Source organism: Microplitis mediator, chromosome 2 (assembly GCF_029852145.1).
Source record: "Microplitis mediator isolate UGA2020A chromosome 2, iyMicMedi2.1, whole genome shotgun sequence".
Taxonomy (NCBI): Eukaryota; Metazoa; Arthropoda; class Insecta; order Hymenoptera; family Braconidae; genus Microplitis; species Microplitis mediator.
This window is the reverse complement of record NC_079970.1, coordinates 13203640-13223116: the sequence shown is the minus strand read 5'-3', so window position 1 is coordinate 13223116 and position 19477 is coordinate 13203640. Positions and strand designations below refer to the sequence as shown.

General features: G+C 33.9%; 2 protein-coding genes across 8 annotated transcripts in view; one reads left to right on the top strand and one right to left on the bottom strand.

Moving 5' to 3' along the window:
• The window catches only part of LOC130664099 (collagen alpha-1(XVIII) chain-like), an 826723-nt gene that overhangs the window by 236089 nt on the left and 571157 nt on the right, over positions 1-19477 (bottom strand). The gene's annotated exons all lie outside the window — the stretch shown is intronic.
• Positions 743-17870, top strand: LOC130664100 (uncharacterized). Of its 3 annotated transcripts, XR_008989299.1 has the most exons (4): positions 743-881; positions 4247-4484; positions 12097-14317; positions 17683-17870. XR_008989299.1 is itself a non-coding variant. In XM_057463864.1 (3 exons), the coding sequence occupies exon 3, from the start codon at positions 12117-12119 to the stop codon at positions 14142-14144; it is 2028 nt and encodes a 675-aa protein (XP_057319847.1). In that variant the 5' UTR covers positions 743-881; positions 4247-4484; positions 12097-12116; the 3' UTR covers positions 14145-14469. The 3 variants fall into 3 exon arrangements, 1 of the variants encoding a protein (XP_057319847.1); XM_057463864.1 differs by lacking the exon at positions 17683-17870 and having other exon boundaries at positions 12097-14469; XR_008989300.1 differs by lacking the exon at positions 743-881 and having other exon boundaries at positions 3987-4484.

Below are 19477 nucleotides of genomic sequence, written 5' to 3'. Positions count from 1 at the left end.
TCGTTCAAGAGAAACCGTTGACGAAAGAATTCAAAAAAAAATTTTTCCTTGGTTTTTTTGAAATTTCTCAAAAACGGCTAAATAAATCAATTTCAAAATTTGATCAGCTTCAGAACTTGATAAAACGCGTCGATTGCCACCTCAACTATCAAAATCAGTTAATTCGTTCGCGAGATATCGTGGGAGAAAGAAATGCTAAAAAATGGTTTTTTACAAAACAATAGATAAAAAGTATTTGCGAGCTCGAAGAGCTCGAAAATGTATTCACAATAATGTTTTCGAGCTCAACGAGCTCGAAAACAGCGGGAAGTTTTGGGGCTGGCCCGCAGGGTCAACTGACAGACCGATTTTTTTTTTAACTTTGAGTGTTTTAAACTCGTGAACAAATAAATAGACCGAATTGACTAGTACATATCTTTATAGGGAATTGAACGCTCTGCAAAAAAGGTCTCTTATCATTTTTTGATAAATCCATCTGATCAAAAGTTATTAGAGCTCGAAGTCAAGTTATAGTAAATTTTGAGATCTTTTTACTTTTCCGGCAAAACTATCAGACTGATTGTTGGACATACAACAACATTGTCACTGTCCCACATTTATATATACTCATATCTAACTATATATTATTATATGTATTCTCTATATTCCTTATCTTAATCCTAACTAAATATAGACAATATTACTGCTATAAAATTTAGTATTAATAAATGCTCCAAAGCAGTCACACGTACTCAGTGTTACGTCCTCGTCACCCTTCAACACCTTTTTCAAATAAACCCACCAAAATTATTATTATTATTCTGGGAAATGCCCAGCATGAACAACTCATACGGACCATCCCCGTACGATACTTTCACAAAACTTATATCTCAGAGAAAAACGTAAGTTTAAGTTAATAACTATATATATGTATGGATATATATATATATATATATATATATTTATACATAACTTTTATTATTATTAAGAAAATGCATAATAACATTCAAACATAAATAACTACGACATACATAAAAATATATATTAAGAAGATAACCAGGTCTATAGGAATTTCCTACCAATAAATAAATAAGGTTAAAACAAACATTTATATCTGTACATATACTGATGACATATGTACATATGCGTACATATACAATATTATGTATATGTACTTATAGAAATATATGTGTAGGTATAAATGCAACAAAAATATATAAAAATTAGTTCCAAAATTAATTATTGATATGAACATACATATAAAATTTAAGAAAACAATATGTGCATGTACGACATACACTAAAATTTGCATGTATGACAGAAAACATACAAATATTTTCTTTTCTCTTCATTATACAATTAAATTTATAAATATACTTTTTTTTATAATATAGAGATACCGCATGTATGACATACATACACAAAACATTTAAAATGCAGGATGCATAAACATAATTTAATTAATTATAATACTTATAATAACAATTCCTAAATACACCATCTTTGTACGAAAGAGAGCATACGAGAAGGCGAAACAAAACATGAGTGGGCGTTAGGAATACCATACGGTAACCTGAGTACCGGGCGGAGTAAAACAATAAGAGCAAGGCCCAAGAATAATGAAAAGAAACGCCCGCAGCCAGAGTAAGCGACCAACTTACTCTTGCTGCTATCCTAATACTAAAAAACCAAGAAAAGACAGTTCAGAGGGCTGTAAAACCCTCAAATTTGAAAGTAAATTTACCAAGATAGTAAATTTGATTATTACCTAGTATTTATTATATTTTGGGTTGGAAATATTTAAAAATTATCTATAACTTTAAATAATTTATTCATTAATAAATTTATCAGATGACGACAGCATCTCAGATTTGTTTAAATAAATATGATTGCTTATAAAGCATATCGTATTTATTTAAATAAATAAAGATTCCTGGTAACGCCGGAAGAGCCGGATCATTGATAAAGTTTTTGATGATTAAACAATAACTATGGGAGAGCGTTTCTGCGTCTTTTCTCATAGCCCCTACCATGGGGGGGCCATCTAAGATTACAATGTAGAAAGAAAGTCACTGCAGCCGCTAATTTAATTAGTTCGTTTTTACACTTCGTTACTGCCGGGTGCGACCCAGCTTTTGAGTTTTTCTTACAGAGTACAGTTTTCGGGTGTGATCCCGCCTTCATTTCAGTTTTTATCTTACTAATATTTCAAGGATTTCAATCTTTATTTTGCGAATACTATTTCAAGGAGTTCAATTGTTAATTTTTACGAGTATTTCGAGGATTTCAAATTTTCATTGGGAGATTTCAAATTACGGATTTCAAGGTCCCACGGATTGTTTCAAGGATATAGCAAATTGCAGTCAAAATTTTCAATAAGTTCGCTTAACATCAAAATTAAAAATCCTTTCTTTTCCCTTCGTTAAAAGCTAAAAGCATGCAGTGATTTTCTTTTTTTTTTTTACTACTTGTGTTGTGAATATATGGGCAATTAAAACAAATAAATTAAAATATTACTCGAGAGAAATCTATAAAAATTTGGTGATTCTAAAACAAGTGTGTGAAATTTAAAGTTTAGAATTTCTTTTCAGTTTTACCACAATAACAGGTAACGATTTTATTTGGTTTACGAAAGTATGCTCTCTTTCCCTTTTATATAATAACAAAACACAGAATTTGTGAAACATTTGTGAAACAATTATTTTTCTTTTTCTTCTAAAACTTTAAATAATTTTTATGAATAAATTTAATAAACAGACTTTGCATGTCAATTTTTAAAACAGACCTTCCACACGGACAACAACCATTAATTTAATCATTTAGGAATTAACATTAATTTCTAAATAATAAGATCTAATAAAATTTGAGGTTTCGCTAGTTAAATCATCTTAGTTGAGTTATCCGACGGACAAAATCGGAGGTTATTAGATTGAGAGAAAATATCATTATTGTTATTTGTTTAATTCAGAATCGTCGTTGGAGAAATATTGTATTAAAACATAAACATTTCCTATAGAAATTTTGTTTTACATTAAGGAGTTTCATAATCATTATTTTATCTCAACGAAACACTATTTTGTTTTTTTTGATAATTCAGTTAACTTACAAGAAAATTTCAAATATAAAAATTCTCGTTTTACTGAAGTTGTTCATTAAATTCTATCCAATTTAATGCAGTTAAATTTAATTCAAATTTGTTTATAAAACTTTCTTTTTTTTTCTTTTTTTTTCATTTAAATTTATCCAAAATATATTAAATAAAATTTCTTTTAATAATATTATTTTCGAGGTCATTAACATTTTGAGCTTCTCTCAAAGGATTCAATTTAGACAAGAATATATAATTTATTTTAAGTTATTTTCTCTGTTCACAAATTTTATTTGAGAGCTTTCAATTCATTGTAATCAGTTGGTAATATTTAAATTATAATTTTCTTTTCCCTATGATTATTGACATGTTTTCTGAAAGTTTAATAAAAGAAAAGGTTTCTACCCTTTTATTTGATTAAGAAACATATCAATTAGATTATAATTGGAAACCTATTATATTTGAAATCCTACTCGAGACTCAGAGATTTGCTTACTGATTAAAATTTTTATAAAACAAAGTTTGCACTCAAAATCAAGTTTTCTTGTCAGTTCATATTTGTTTTTTTTTGTCTTTCAAGGTAAAATCAATCCCACTCAACCCACCTGTACCCGATACTCAAACCTTGTTTTCCACCCATTCCTATTACCAAAGAAAATAGCTATCCCAAAATTCCCAAAAGGATACACGATGATGATGGATAGCAACAAGAGATCGACCTGGGTTGGTCAATGATCATTTCGTTGATTCGCTGAGTACATCCAAAAATTCCTGTAAATCCATTACCTCCCTCTTACCTATAAGACACTAAACATAAAGGATCACAATCATTCAAATCAAGTAGAACATTTAACTATTTTCCTTTGTTTAGTATTACGAGTCAGTGAGTGAATTCTGCGTCACGAAGTCAGGAGCAGACTGATTACTTTATCTTCTTCTTTTAATTACTTCTGAGAGCGTCTTTCGAGACAAAATATCGTTATAAAATGTTTTCGAACAGAGTCAATGGCGCCAAAATTACGCCGGCCTAAGGGCTCTGATCTAAAACCCAAATATTGTGAGTGTGACTCCTGTTCGGAATATGACAAGTTGTGTTCTGGTGAACGTTACCACCAACCACTAATCAGACCTAACTTGTCCTTCGTAAGGAGTGTCACTTCACTCTCAAAAACCTTTAAGGTCAAGAAACTTCGATATAAACTGTTCCCGATCACTGAGGTCGAGAGGCCCATACCTCTCGTCTACATCGGCGACCCAGATCCAAGGTTCCACTTTTACGCGGATAAATTCCTGACCGGACCTTCCCAGTTGGAGCCGTACAAGGGAGTTCCTGACGACCACGTGGAGCTGATAGTTTTGGAATAACAGCAAGAGGAAAAGGTACCCTTTTTAAAATCGGTCCCCTTTTTCCACCAACGTAAGTAAAAATAAAATTTTTAAATTATTTTCAAGATCAGGGATTATTCCTGGGAATCTGTAGATTCCTAAAATATAAAATCTCTTTCCCCCATTGTCCCAATTACCACCGGGACGTAACATAAAATGGTGACAGCGGTGGGATGGTCTCTGATCTATATGGGGATTTAAAATAGATTTAAGATAGATTAAAAATTTTATTTCAAGCGTTAAATTTAAGGGGTTTTCTCCAGTAATTTACAATTTATTTTTGAATTGGGGGTAATCATTCCAATAATTTAATAACTATCTGACAGATAAATCTGTAATCAATCCAAAAATTAATTAATTAATCTAAAAGTTATTAATTAATTTTGTGTTTTTTTTTTTCTTTATCGATTGCTATTTATTCTCAGCTGTTTGAGTAATATTTTATGAATTATTTTATAAAATACAAAAATTATAACACAATTTAAGAAACTATCATTCTGTTCATTATTATTATAATTCGAGTATACAGTATTTTATCGGGAATACGTATACGTTAGTTCATTTAGAATTTGTAAAGTTTTTTCTTGCGTAACTACTTCCGATCTTGTATTTGGAGTTTCCAATTTTACTGCATTTGTACTAAAGCACGTGAAATAATACAAGTCGTCATAGACAATTGCTTTCTTGATAGCTAATCGAGTCCATCTGTTTTAAAGTTCATTATTTTGTCTGCCAGGTGCGGTACATCCTGCACCCGAGTATAATTTTTTTTTATAAGTACTAATAATTCGGAATAAACCGATATTGACTAAGAGCGTATTTTTCTATTTGCTAATTAATTCCGTTCGTACGTTACGGGAATAACATTTAATGTCTGCCATGAAGGAAGCCGAACTACGTGAGCTGGAAGCACAGCTGGTGGTTCGACAGCAGGAGCTTGAGTCATATGAACTCGAATTAAAACAAAAGGAACAAGAAATCGATGCAGAAAAGATCGCGGAAATAATGGCGAGTCTTAAACAGAGAGAAGAAGACTTAAAAGCTAAACATCGGGAGTACGATCTTAAATTAGATGCACTAGAAAGGGGGTCGGAACCCCAGCAATCGCGATTGAATTCTACTATAGATAATGAAGTTATGTTAACATTAGCTCGTATGCAAGAAGAGATGCAAGGCATGAGGCAGGAGTTAAGAAATGAAACTCCAAATCCGGGTATTCTTCCCAATTCTTCACTCGGACAAATTTCAATCAAAGACGCTCTCGCGTACGTGCCTATATTTAATGGTAAAAATATGACCGTCGCGCAATTTCTTCGTACGTGTCAAAGAGCTTTAAAAATGCTACCGAGGGGAATGGAAAAGACGTTCTTGGAGCTGATGCGACAAAAATTTACCGATCAAGCGCGTGTAGCTGTAGAAAACAGTGAGTACAATACGTTCGCGGAATTAGAACAACTTTTGCGCAGCATTTTTGATCCTCAAAGGACAGCGAGTCAATATAAAGCCGAGCTAGAAAACATAACTATTAAACCGGGCGAACCCATCATTAACTACATAAATCGTGTACAAGTTTTACACGGAGAAATTTTACACGCTGAAAGTAGCGAACGGGCTTTCTTATCGAGAGAAACAAAATTAAAATTGGAGAATGACACAATAGAAGCGTTTCTCAACGGGTTACCACCATTAAAACGTATTGAATGTCAATTAAAACCTCACGATACTTTAGAAAGAACTTATCAAGCTGCTACTTTGGTCTATAGATTGAGTACAAGAGATAAAATGGTGTTTCCAGAAAAGAATGCGAAAATTTCAGTAATCCAAAATACAAATAATGATAATAATGGTGATAGCAATAACAAAAGTAGTAGCGTTAACAATAATAATAATAATAATTCGAATCGGAACAACGCAAATAATACTAGCGTAAATACTAACGGTAACAATAACGCAAACGGTGACAGTAATGGGTATCGTAGCCTGAAATGCAATTATTGTCAAGGAAACGGGCACACCTCATTTCGGTGTTATAGAAAAGAGCGTGATCAATACTATTCAAATCGTTCGAATCAAAATGATAGTAGATATAACACTAATAATAATTATGATAATTTTAATCGATATCGAGGTAACGCAGGGGGGCCGGTGAATACTAGTTCCCGATCTTATTGTGAATTTTGCAGAACGTTTTCTCACGATATCACAGATTGCCGGGAATTCGAAAAATTGTATCAGATCAAACAACGAAAATCTAATCCGGGAAACGAGCAAGGTGCTCGGGAGAAACCGACGGAACCCCGAGTAAACGTAATCATTCCGTCGGCACCAGTAGAACCGGAAGTCCAACTACGACCGAACGGGTCATAGGAACCGCAACGGTAAACATTAAACAGACCAATATTCCTTCAATTTTATTGAATTCGGCAGATTTTAAATTAACTATAACAGTAATGTTGGACACTGGGGCGGAAGTAAATTTAATAAAAAAGGGTGTGCTAATTAATTCGGATAAAATAAATGAAAATTATAAGTTGAGTCTGTTGGGTATCATACCCACTCCTGTTCTTACATTGGGGAGTATAAACATCAATGTAATGGGTTATTCCACTAAATTTCATGTAGTAGACGACGACTTCCCAACCCATTACGCGGGAATTTTGGGATCGGAATTTTTCAGAACACATCGGGCAACGGTTTGTTATGATGACGATACTTTTAAATTTTTGGACGTAAAATTACCATTTTTTATTGCTAAAACAACTACACTACCACCAAATTCGGTAACCTCTTTAATGGTAAATGTAACCAAAGGTTCGTTGCCCGTCGGGGTGATACCACCGATTCATCTTGCACCAGGCAGTGAGGCCGGTGGTACTGTCGAAATGAAGGTCGACAATAAAACTTTCATACGAGCAATAAACCACACCGATCGGGCGATACAAATTCCAGTACCAACTCCTACCATCGTAGAATGCCCGTGGTTATCTGATTCAATAGAGGTTTTCCAAGATACCAATCTTCGCGCCGTCACAAGGAAAACTCCTGACTGTGTAAATTCTAAAAGCATTCGTACAGCGGGTTTAGCTATGTCAATCAGTGATCTGATCATCGTGAGAACTGTAAAGGAAAATACAAACGAGAGCGCAAAAATTCTATCTACTAATTTACAATCATCATCTACGTCTAAAAGCGTAAATGAACGTTTTTCGTTTGCATCTGAAGGTGCAAACGCATTTTTACCGTCTATGTCAAAAGACATAGATGGACGTTTTTCGTTTGCATCTGAAGGTGCAAACGCATTTTTACCGTCTATGTCAAAAGACATAGATGGACGTTTTTCGTTTGCATCTGAAGGTGCAAACGCATTTTTACCGTCTATGTCAAAAGACATAGGTGGACGTTTTTCGTTTGCATCTGAAGGTGCAAACGCATTTTTACCGTCTATGTCAAAAGACATAGATGGACGTTTTTCGTTTGCATCTGAAGGTGCAAACGCATTTTTACCGTCTATGTCAAAAGACATAGATGGACGTTTTTCGTTTGCATCTGAAGGTGCAAACGCATTTTTACCGTCTATGTCAAAAGACATAGATGGACGTTTTTCGTTTGCATCTGAAGGTGCAAACGCATTTTTACCGTCTATGTCAAAAGACATAGATGGACGTTTTTCGTTTGCATCTGAAGATGCAAACGCATTTTTACCGTCTATGTCAAAAGACATAGATGGACGTTTTTCGTTTGCATCTGAAGGTGCAAACGCATTTTTACCGTCTATGTCAAAAGACATAGATGGACGTTTTTCGTTTGCATCTGAAGGTGCAAACGCATTTTTACCGTCTATGCCAAAAGACATAGATGGACGTTTTTCGTTTGCGTCTGAAAATGCAAACGCACAGTTCTCGTCTACGCCTGAGGAAGTAGATGGACATTTTTCGTTTGCACCTGAAAGTGCAAACGGTTTCCCACCTTCTATGTCAAAAGACATAGATGGACGGTTTTTGTCTAAAAACGTAAAGTTAAATACTCCATCCGTGTCTAAGGACACGAGTGGATGCTTTGAGTCTGTCGTTGGGGAGACAGATTTACAATTACCAACTAAATCTGAGAATTTGGGCGGGCCCTTTACATCTGTGTCTGAAAATACAGACTCACATCCTTCACCCGTGTCTGAAAACATGGATAATAATTTAAAAATAATACAACCTTTAGCCAAAAATTTAACAGCAGAACGTGCCAAACGCGTTATTGATGTAGTTCATATAAATGATAGTTTACCAGTAGGTCAGTGTTTTAATCTCAAAAATTTGATAACGGAATATCAAGAATTATTTTATTTGGATGGGGAAGAATTAGGGTGCTCTAATGTTTTAATGCACCGGATAAACACGGTCGACGATATTCCGGTTTTTAAGAAACAATACAGATTTCCACCTATTCATAGGGAGGAAATTATGCGCCAAGTAAAAGAATTAGAAGAAAAGGGAATCATTGTTCCTTCCGAATCGGGATATAGCGCTCCAATTTGGGTGGTGCCGAAGAAAGCGGATTCATCGGGAAAGCCACGTTGGCGAATGGTAATAGATTATCGAGGTCTTAACGAAAAGACCATTAATGACGCGTACCCTCTACCAAACATAGGGGAAATTTTAGATCAATTGGGTAAATCGGGAATATTTTCTATCTTTGATTGCGCTAGTGGGTTTCATCAAATTAAAATACATCCCGATGATCGTCATAAAACTGGGTTTTCCACTCCGTTTCAACATTACGAGTTTGTAAGAATGCCATTTGGGCTTAAAAATGCACCTCCCACTTACCAACGGGCTATGGATAGAGCGTTGATTGGGTTACAGGGGATAATTCTTTTCGTATTTATGGATGATATCGTGGTATATAGCGAAAACGTGGAAGAACACTTGAAAAAATTAAAATTATTATTTGAACGGCTACGGAAAGCTGGATTACAATTACAACCGGATAAATGTAAACTTTTTCAAACAGAAATTAATTATTTGGGTCACATTATAAATAAAGATGGAGTTAAGCCGGATAACGGTAAATTAAAAGCGGTAAAAGAATTTCCCATTCCTAAAAATTTAAAGAAGTTAAGACAGTTTTTGGGTCTAACGGGCTATTACCGACGGTTCATCGATAATTACGCAAAAATTGCTAAACCCCTTACAATACTAATGATGAAGAATGTTCCATTTTTATTTAAAGAAGAACAAATTAAAGCGTTCGAAACTTTGAGGGACAAATTATGTGAGTCACCTCTTTTACAATACCCTGATTTTACCAGGGAATTCATTATAACAACTGATGCATGTGATTATGGGATTGGTGGATGCCTTAGTCAAGGTGAAATAAATAACGATAAACCAATTGCTTACATCTCTAGGGTTCTCAACAGGGCCGAGAGAAACTACTCGACCATTGAGAAGGAAATGTTAGCAATCGTTTATGCAGTCAATCAATTTAGACATTATATTTATGGAAGGTTCTTCACAATAGTTACCGATCATCGCCCTTTAACTTGGATAAATTCAGTAACCTCTCCGAATTCGCGTATAGTGAGGTGGAAATTATGTATGGCTGAATATAAATACAAAGTCGTTTACAAACCGGGACGAGTAAACTCTAATGCAGACGCATTATCTAGAAATCCGATAATAACAGATATCGACGAAAACTTTGTAGAATCGGTAGAAATTTTTATGGCGCGGCGGAAAAAACGGACTAAATTAAAACTTAACGATAGTACAACCTCTGAGGACTCTGAAGTCTCTGATTGGAATCCAAAGAGGAAAACACCTGTCAGACAAACAGGTGATCCTGTAGCTGGACCAAGTCGGATACTTCGGCGATCCGCACGTATCAGAGCTAAAACAAAAACGCAAATACAGGAACCATCAAATATTAATGAATTATTTAACGAAACAGAAATACCGGTTGACAACCGCGTACCAGACAATGAAGGATCTGTAGAAGACATGTCACTGACTGAACCTATTGGAAATCAGAGTTATTGCAAAAATGGTGACAATAATGATGAAAATATGGACATTGACAGTATAAATAATGACAATGACGGAACAGACATATCAGACATAGAAGTAGAAAGTAGTGAAACAGAAGATGAATGGGATTTTCGGGATAACCCGCTAGCAAGGAAAATTGGGGAAAATGTTGTTGAAACGCGTGACAGATTAATCATGGCTAAAGACAATGTCGTAATATTTGTAACGTCAAATAGAGAATCTTGTGATGAAGGAAGTGTCGAGTTAATAGATTCAATTCATATTCCCGAAAATTTAGAACATGGTAAAGTCTATCCCGTAGTATACAAAACAAGCAGAAAATGCTTTATTTGTGTAGTAAAGCTCACCCAATGGTACCCAGCTACCATGGATAACGTTGAACGAGTATTAAACGCTTTGTATGAATCTGTTAAAACACTAGATATAAAATCATTTAGCATTGCTAAAACAAATCAAATAGACGAACTTAATTGGGGATCTATACAGAATTTACTTATAAATAAATTTAGTGATACACGAATTAAAATAACTATTTGCTTACAAATAATAAAAATACCTGACCGAAATGACATTGAAAGAATATTAAATGAATATCATGCAGCCCCTGCTGCTGGGCATAAAGGTATGGGTAAGACATACAGACGTATTAGAACCGACTATTTTTGGAATAACATAAAACAAGACATTGCTAAATTTATACATCGATGCACAAGTTGCCAGTTAAAGAAATTAATTAGAGTCAAAACTAAACAGCCGATGGTACTGACGGAAACACCCGGTTCAGGTTTTGATAAAATTTCAATGGACATAATGTGGGGGTTAGACAAAGCACCGTCGGGTAATCATTACATTTTGACGATACAAGACGTACTTACTAAATATTCAGTAGCTGTACCTCTAGAACAGGCTACAGCAGTTGAAGTTGGCAATGCTTTGGTCACCAGGTGGATCTGCTATTTCGGACCACCTGGGGCATTGTTAACTGATCAAGGTTCAAACTTCTTATCGAGCTTGATGAAACAAGTTGCTAAGAAGTTTGGAATAAAACAATATCATACCACAGCGTACCACCCACAAAGTAATGGGTCAATTGAAAGATCACATCATGTATTTACAGAATATTTAAAACAATACACAGATAAGCATCATGATTGGGATGAGTTGTTGGAGGTAGCCACGTTTGCGTATAATACCAGTCGGCATGAGGGGACTGGTTTCTCTCCATACCAATTGGTATTTGGAAAACTTGCCAGACTCCCATCAAGCGTGCCAGTCAGTGATGAAACTAATATAAGTTACAAAGAATATCTAGAAAAATTATTCAATAAAATACATAGAGCTGAACAAATTGCAGCTGAAAATTTAAATAAATCTAAACAAAAATCTAAAGAGTATTACGATCGAAATATAAAGCCTGAACAATTAAAAATGGGTGATCAAGTTTATTTACTTGTAGAACCGCGTAAGGGGAAGGGAGACCCACACTATAGCGGTCCACATAACGTAGTAGAAATATTACCTGATCAAAACGTAAAAATTAATATCGGTAGCCTCATAAAAAGAGTTCATATTAATAAATTGCGAAAAACTCGTTAATTGTTGCAGATAATAAATTTTACGGAATAATGAGGAAATTTTGGCCAATTTTCATTGCCTTTGTGGCTCTCCTTCCCTCTGCACATGGGTTACTGGGGTATGACTGTGGCGGAGGAAATCTAAATTTAACAACGATATCATTACTGGATGTAGAGGAATGTGATATTCCAGAAACTAAAGTTAAAACAGAAAATATTAAAATACAATTGTTACAAACTATAGATTTTAAGGAAGTAGAGATTATAGAATGTAGAGTCGAGATTGATCGACAAATACATCGCTGTGGAATGCATTCTCATTCCTCAGTCGTCGCTAATTACCGTAGAAACTACTTACTAGATTTAAGCGAATCATTATGTCGCGATATGTATCATACGGGGTCATTCCCCCTTGCGTACAACGTTCCAGTCAATGGTCTCCAGCGGAATGCAACCAATCATCGACATGTCATGCTGGGTGGTTCCCTGGGTAATGATGGCACGTGCGAGGGCACATCGTACAGCGATCCCTTTGGAGATTGGTCCTACGTGGTAGTGGATGCCAACTTATATATCACTGTTAATAAATATATGGGTCGTGTAGACATTAAATCGGGAATGGTTGCTCTGAGGTCAGGGCATAAATGTAATTTAAAAGATTTGAAATGCATAGATGGAGCAGGATATTCAGCGTTTTGGAGAGACATCCCTGCAGACAGTTGTCCACTCACCAAGTTTGGAGTTCTATACGAGGGGATGGCCACTCACATCATTGGAAGCGCACCAAATCCAGATGTATATACAGTCACTACAGAAGATATTACATTCGCATTGGCCAGGAAGGTGGTACATGACCTTTGTGGGTTCAGGGTCATCAGCACAGAGCATCCGAAGCTGTTCATCGTCGAAGGAGGAGGGGCACCTAATGATGGAAAAGTTAAAGTCGACAACATGGACATCTTCACCTACATCAACTCAAAATTTGTATATGTTGAAAGGCACATCCGTTTGCAAATGGAAAATCTATATCATGACATATTGGTCCATCGCTGTGAGTTGGAGAGAAGAATATTAATGAATAGCCTGGCCCTGTCTTCAATTAACCCAGACCAGTTCAGCTACGCATTAATGAAAGTACCCGGGTATTATACAGTCATCGCTGGTGAAGTTGTGCATGTCATCAAGTGCATCGGAGTACCGGTTAAGAAACGTCAAGCAGAGGTATGTTATCAAGAATTACCTGTTACTTACAAAAATGAAAGTTACTTCCTGACTCCAAAATCAAGAACCTTAACTAAAAAGGGTACTATTGTGGAATGTAACGAATTCCTGCCCATTCAATTTGATATTGATGGAAGGTGGTACCAGTTTTTACCAAAGGTATCGACAGCTCCATTACCACAAAGCCTAAAGCCGGAAACAGAACCCAGCTGGAGTTATAACGAACCAATGCATCTAGCTCAAAGCGGAGTCTATTCACAAGAAGATTTGGAGAAATTAAGAGATCGCATCATGTTTCCGGTGGAAAGAGAAGCATTATTGAATTCATTAGCTAGGGGTGTAACGGGAAGATCAACCGGAGACAAACAAATATCGTTGATAGGACTATTGGACGAAAACGCACTAAACAGAATTGCGGAGTCAACTGCACAGAAGATATGGGGTGGTTTTGTGGAATTCGGGTCAGTAAGTGCGGGGATAATGGCAATACTAATGATTATTAAAATTTTCAAATATGTGGCCGATACGATTATCCAGGGTAAAGCGCTGCATGAAACTTATGGTTGCGGAAAAGAGATATTCGGTGCTCTTTGGAACGCACTCACTTCATATCTATTACACAGGCACCATCAAAGAAATTCTCAACAACCGAATAAACCTGAAGATCCACCAACAGAAGTCATCGTCAACCAGCCAATCAGCACCCCACCAGTACCACCACCAAGACAGTATTATAGTGCAGCCAGTAGAAGTCTATACGACTTGAGAGATAGCGGGTCAATCGGGTCAACATCTGATGTCTTGAAGGGTGTCGATCCCGTTTTGCTAAGTAAACTTCGTAGAACACACGATCCATAACCCCGTGTGTTCAACTAAGGGGGAGGGTGTTACGTCCTCGTCACCCTTCAACACCTTTTTCAAATAAACCCACCAAAATTATTATTATTATTCTGGGAAATGCCCAGCATGAACAACTCATACGGACCATCCCCGTACGATACTTTCACAAAACTTATATCTCAGAGAAAAACGTAAGTTTAAGTTAATAACTATATATATGTATGGATATATATATATATATATATATATATTTATACATAACTTTTATTATTATTAAGAAAATGCATAATAACATTCAAACATAAATAACTACGACATACATAAAAATATATATTAAGAAGATAACCAGGTCTATAGGAATTTCCTACCAATAAATAAATAAGGTTAAAACAAACATTTATATCTGTACATATACTGATGACATATGTACATATGCGTACATATACAATATTATGTATATGTACTTATAGAAATATATGTGTAGGTATAAATGCAACAAAAATATATAAAAATTAGTTCCAAAATTAATTATTGATATGAACATACATATAAAATTTAAGAAAACAATATGTGCATGTACGACATACACTAAAATTTGCATGTATGACAGAAAACATACAAATATTTTCTTTTCTCTTCATTATACAATTAAATTTATAAATATACTTTTTTTTATAATATAGAGATACCGCATGTATGACATACATACACAAAACATTTAAAATGCAGGATGCATAAACATAATTTAATTAATTATAATACTTATAATAACAATTCCTAAATACACCATCTTTGTACGAAAGAGAGCATACGAGAAGGCGAAACAAAACATGAGTGGGCGTTAGGAATACCATACGGTAACCTGAGTACCGGGCGGAGTAAAACAATAAGAGCAAGGCCCAAGAATAATGAAAAGAAACGCCCGCAGCCAGAGTAAGCGACCAACTTACTCTTGCTGCTATCCTAATACTAAAAAACCAAGAAAAGACAGTTCAGAGGGCTGTAAAACCCTCAAATTTGAAAGTAAATTTACCAAGATAGTAAATTTGATTATTACCTAGTATTTATTATATTTTGGGTTGGAAATATTTAAAAATTATCTATAACTTTAAATAATTTATTCATTAATAAATTTATCAGATGACGACAGCATCTCAGATTTGTTTAAATAAATATGATTGCTTATAAAGCATATCGTATTTATTTAAATAAATAAAGATTCCTGGTAACGCCGGAAGAGCCGGATCATTGATAAAGTTTTTGATGATTAAACAATAACTATGGGAGAGCGTTTCTGCGTCTTTTCTCATAGCCCCTACCATGGGGGGGCCATCTAAGATTACAATGTAGAAAGAAAGTCACTGCAGCCGCTAATTTAATTAGTTCGTTTTTACACTTCGTTACTGCCGGGTGCGACCCAGCTTTTGAGTTTTTCTTACAGAGTACAGTTTTCGGGTGTGATCCCGCCTTCATTTCAGTTTTTATCTTACTAATATTTCAAGGATTTCAATCTTTATTTTGCGAATACTATTTCAAGGAGTTCAATTGTTAATTTTTACGAGTATTTCGAGGATTTCAAATTTTCATTGGGAGATTTCAAATTACGGATTTCAAGGTCCCACGGATTGTTTCAAGGATATAGCAAATTGCAGTCAAAATTTTCAATAAGTTCGCTTAACATCAAAATTAAAAATCCTTTCTTTTCCCTTCGTTAAAAGCTAAAAGCATGCAGTGATTTTCTTTTTTTTTTTTACTACTTGTGTTGTGAATATATGGGCAATTAAAACAAATAAATTAAAATATTACTCGAGAGAAATCTATAAAAATTTGGTGATTCTAAAACAAGTGTGTGAAATTTAAAGTTTAGAATTTCTTTTCAGTTTTACCACAATAACAGGTAACGATTTTATTTGGTTTACGAAAGTATGCTCTCTTTCCCTTTTATATAATAACAAAACACAGAATTTGTGAAACATTTGTGAAACAATTATTTTTCTTTTTCTTCTAAAACTTTAAATAATTTTTATGAATAAATTTAATAAACAGACTTTGCATGTCAATTTTTAAAACAGACCTTCCACACGGACAACAACCATTAATTTAATCATTTAGGAATTAACATTAATTTCTAAATAATAAGATCTAATAAAATTTGAGGTTTCGCTAGTTAAATCATCTTAGTTGAGTTATCCGACGGACAAAATCGGAGGTTATTAGATTGAGAGAAAATATCATTATTGTTATTTGTTTAATTCAGAATCGTCGTTGGAGAAATATTGTATTAAAACATAAACATTTCCTATAGAAATTTTGTTTTACATTAAGGAGTTTCATAATCATTATTTTATCTCAGCGAAACACTATTTTGTTTTTTTTGATAATTCAGTTAACTTACAAGAAAATTTCAAATATAAAAATTCTCGTTTTACTGAAGTTGTTCATTAAATTCTATCCAATTTAATGCAGTTAAATTTAATTCAAATTTGTTTATAAAACTTTCTTTTTTTTTCTTTTTTTTTCATTTAAATTTATCCAAAATATATTAAATAAAATTTCTTTTAATAATATTATTTTCGAGGTCATTAACATTTTGAGCTTCTCTCAAAGGATTCAATTTAGACAAGAATATATAATTTATTTTAAGTTATTTTCTCTGTTCACAAATTTTATTTGAGAGCTTTCAATTCATTGTAATCAGTTGGTAATATTTAAATTATAATTTTCTTTTCCCTATGATTATTGACATGTTTTCTGAAAGTTTAATAAAAGAAAAGGTTTCTACCCTTTTATTTGATTAAGAAACATATCAATTAGATTATAATTGGAAACCTATTATATTTGAAATCCTACTCGAGACTCAGAGATTTGCTTACTGATTAAAATTTTTATAAAACAAAGTTTGCACTCAAAATCAAGTTTTCTTGTCAGTTCATATTTGTTTTTTTTTGTCTTTCAAGGTAAAATCAATCCCACTCAACCCACCTGTACCCGATACTCAAACCTTGTTTTCCACCCATTCCTATTACCAAAGAAAATAGCTATCCCAAAATTCCCAAAAGGATACACGATGATGATGGATAGCAACAAGAGATCGACCTGGGTTGGTCAATGATCATTTCGTTGATTCGCTGAGTACATCCAAAAATTCCTGTAAATCCATTACCTCCCTCTTACCTATAAGACACTAAACATAAAGGATCACAATCATTCAAATCAAGTAGAACATTTAACTATTTTCCTTTGTTTCGTATTACGAGTCAGTGAGTGAATTCTGCGTCACGAAGTCAGGAGCAGACTGATTACTTTATCTTCTTCTTTTAATTACTTCTGAGAGCGTCTTTCGAGACAAAATATCGTTATAAAATGTTTTCGAACAGAGTCAATGGCGCCAAAATTACGCCGGCCTAAGGGCTCTGATCTAAAACCCAAATATTGTGAGTGTGACTCCTGTTCGGAATATGACAAGTTGTGTTCTGGTGAACGTTACCACCAACCACTAATCAGACCTAACTTGTCCTTCGTAAGGAGTGTCACTTCACTCTCAAAAACCTTTAAGGTCAAGAAACTTCGATATAAACTGTTCCCGATCACTGAGGTCGAGAGGCCCATACCTCTCGTCTACATCGGCGACCCAGATCCAAGGTTCCACTTTTACGCGGATAAATTCCTGACCGGACCTTCCCAGTTGGAGCCGTACAAGGGAGTTCCTGACGACCACGTGGAGCTGATAGTTTTGGAATAACAGCAAGAGGAAAAGGTACCCTTTTTAAAATCGGTCCCCTTTTTCCACCAACGTAAGTAAAAATAAAATTTTTAAATTATTTTCAAGATCAGGGATTATTCCTGGGAATCTGTAGATTCCTAAAATATAAAATCTCTTTCCCCCATTGTCCCAATTACCACCGGGACGTAACACTCAGCACTCGTTCTTATTTACCACGTATCAATATCCATATTCACATCCATATACCGTCAACACTGATCACAAAATATCAAAGAATCTTTTTTGTAGACAATTGTATTTCCAACAAATTATCATCAGTAAAATTTTTTCAAATTCCGCATTGTTTTCTAGTTATTTTCATTTTAATTTCAAGCTTTTAAAAAAGTGTTGTTCTGATCGATTTCAAGAGCTCGACATTGAAATAAAAATATCAAAAAAACAATTAGGAATTTGAAAAAACTTTACTGATGATAATTTTTAGAAAATAAAGTTGTGAACAAAAAAGACCCTATAACATATTATAATAAGTCTGATAGTTTTGCCGAAAAAGTAAAAAGATCTCAAAATTTATTATAACTTGAGTTCGAGCTCTAATAACTTTAGAACAGATGGATTGATCGAAAAATGATAAGAGACCTTTTTTGTAGAGCGTTTAATTTCCTACAAAAATATGTATTGGTCAATTCAATCTATTGATTTGTTCACGAGTTAAAAATACTCAAAGTTGAAAAAAAAAATTTCCCGTGTTATCTAAATGGGAAATCGAATTTTTTGATGAGCTAAGCCGCTATTGGACGTAAACCCTTTAGTCCAGCGGCATAATTCTTTATTTTCTATATACTACCAGATTTTCTGGTATATCTGTAAAAAAAAAATATAGCCTTAAAATGACACACCCTAATATATATATATATATATATATATATATATATATATATATATATATATATATATATATATATATATATATATGTGTGTATATATTAGGGTGATTCAAAAAACAAACAATTTTTTTTTTTTCTTCCAAACAGGTTTAAAAGTTTCGTTTAGATAAAAAAAGACGCTTGTGAAAATTAGAGCTCTTAAGATTAATATTAACATTGTCCGCATTGCACTTTTCTATTTCCCATAAGAATAACATGGGAAAAATTTTATTTATGTCTTCTGATTTTTATAAGTAGCTAACGATCCGTCACAGAAATAATTGGCAGGCATATTTTTGTAGGGAATTGAATGCTCTACAAAAAAAGATTCCTATCATTTTTTGCGGAATCTATTTTTTCAAAAGTTATTTGAGGTTGAAGTCGAATTAATATTAAATTTTGAGTTTTTCTTACTTTTCCGGCGAAACTATCAGACTTATTACAAAATATCATGGGACCTTTTTTTAGACAATTTTATTCCCTAGAAGTTATACCAAACAAAGTATTTTCGAATTCCGCATTGTTTTCTAGTTATGTTCATTTTAATGTCATGCTCACAAAAAAAATACTCTTCTGATCAATTTCAAGCATTACATCAAGAAATTACTTATTTTACCATTCATATAATGAAATTTTGCTATTGCATTAGTTCTCCTACTTCTAAGTAAATTCATGGAGCTACTTTAATTTATATTATTGCAGTG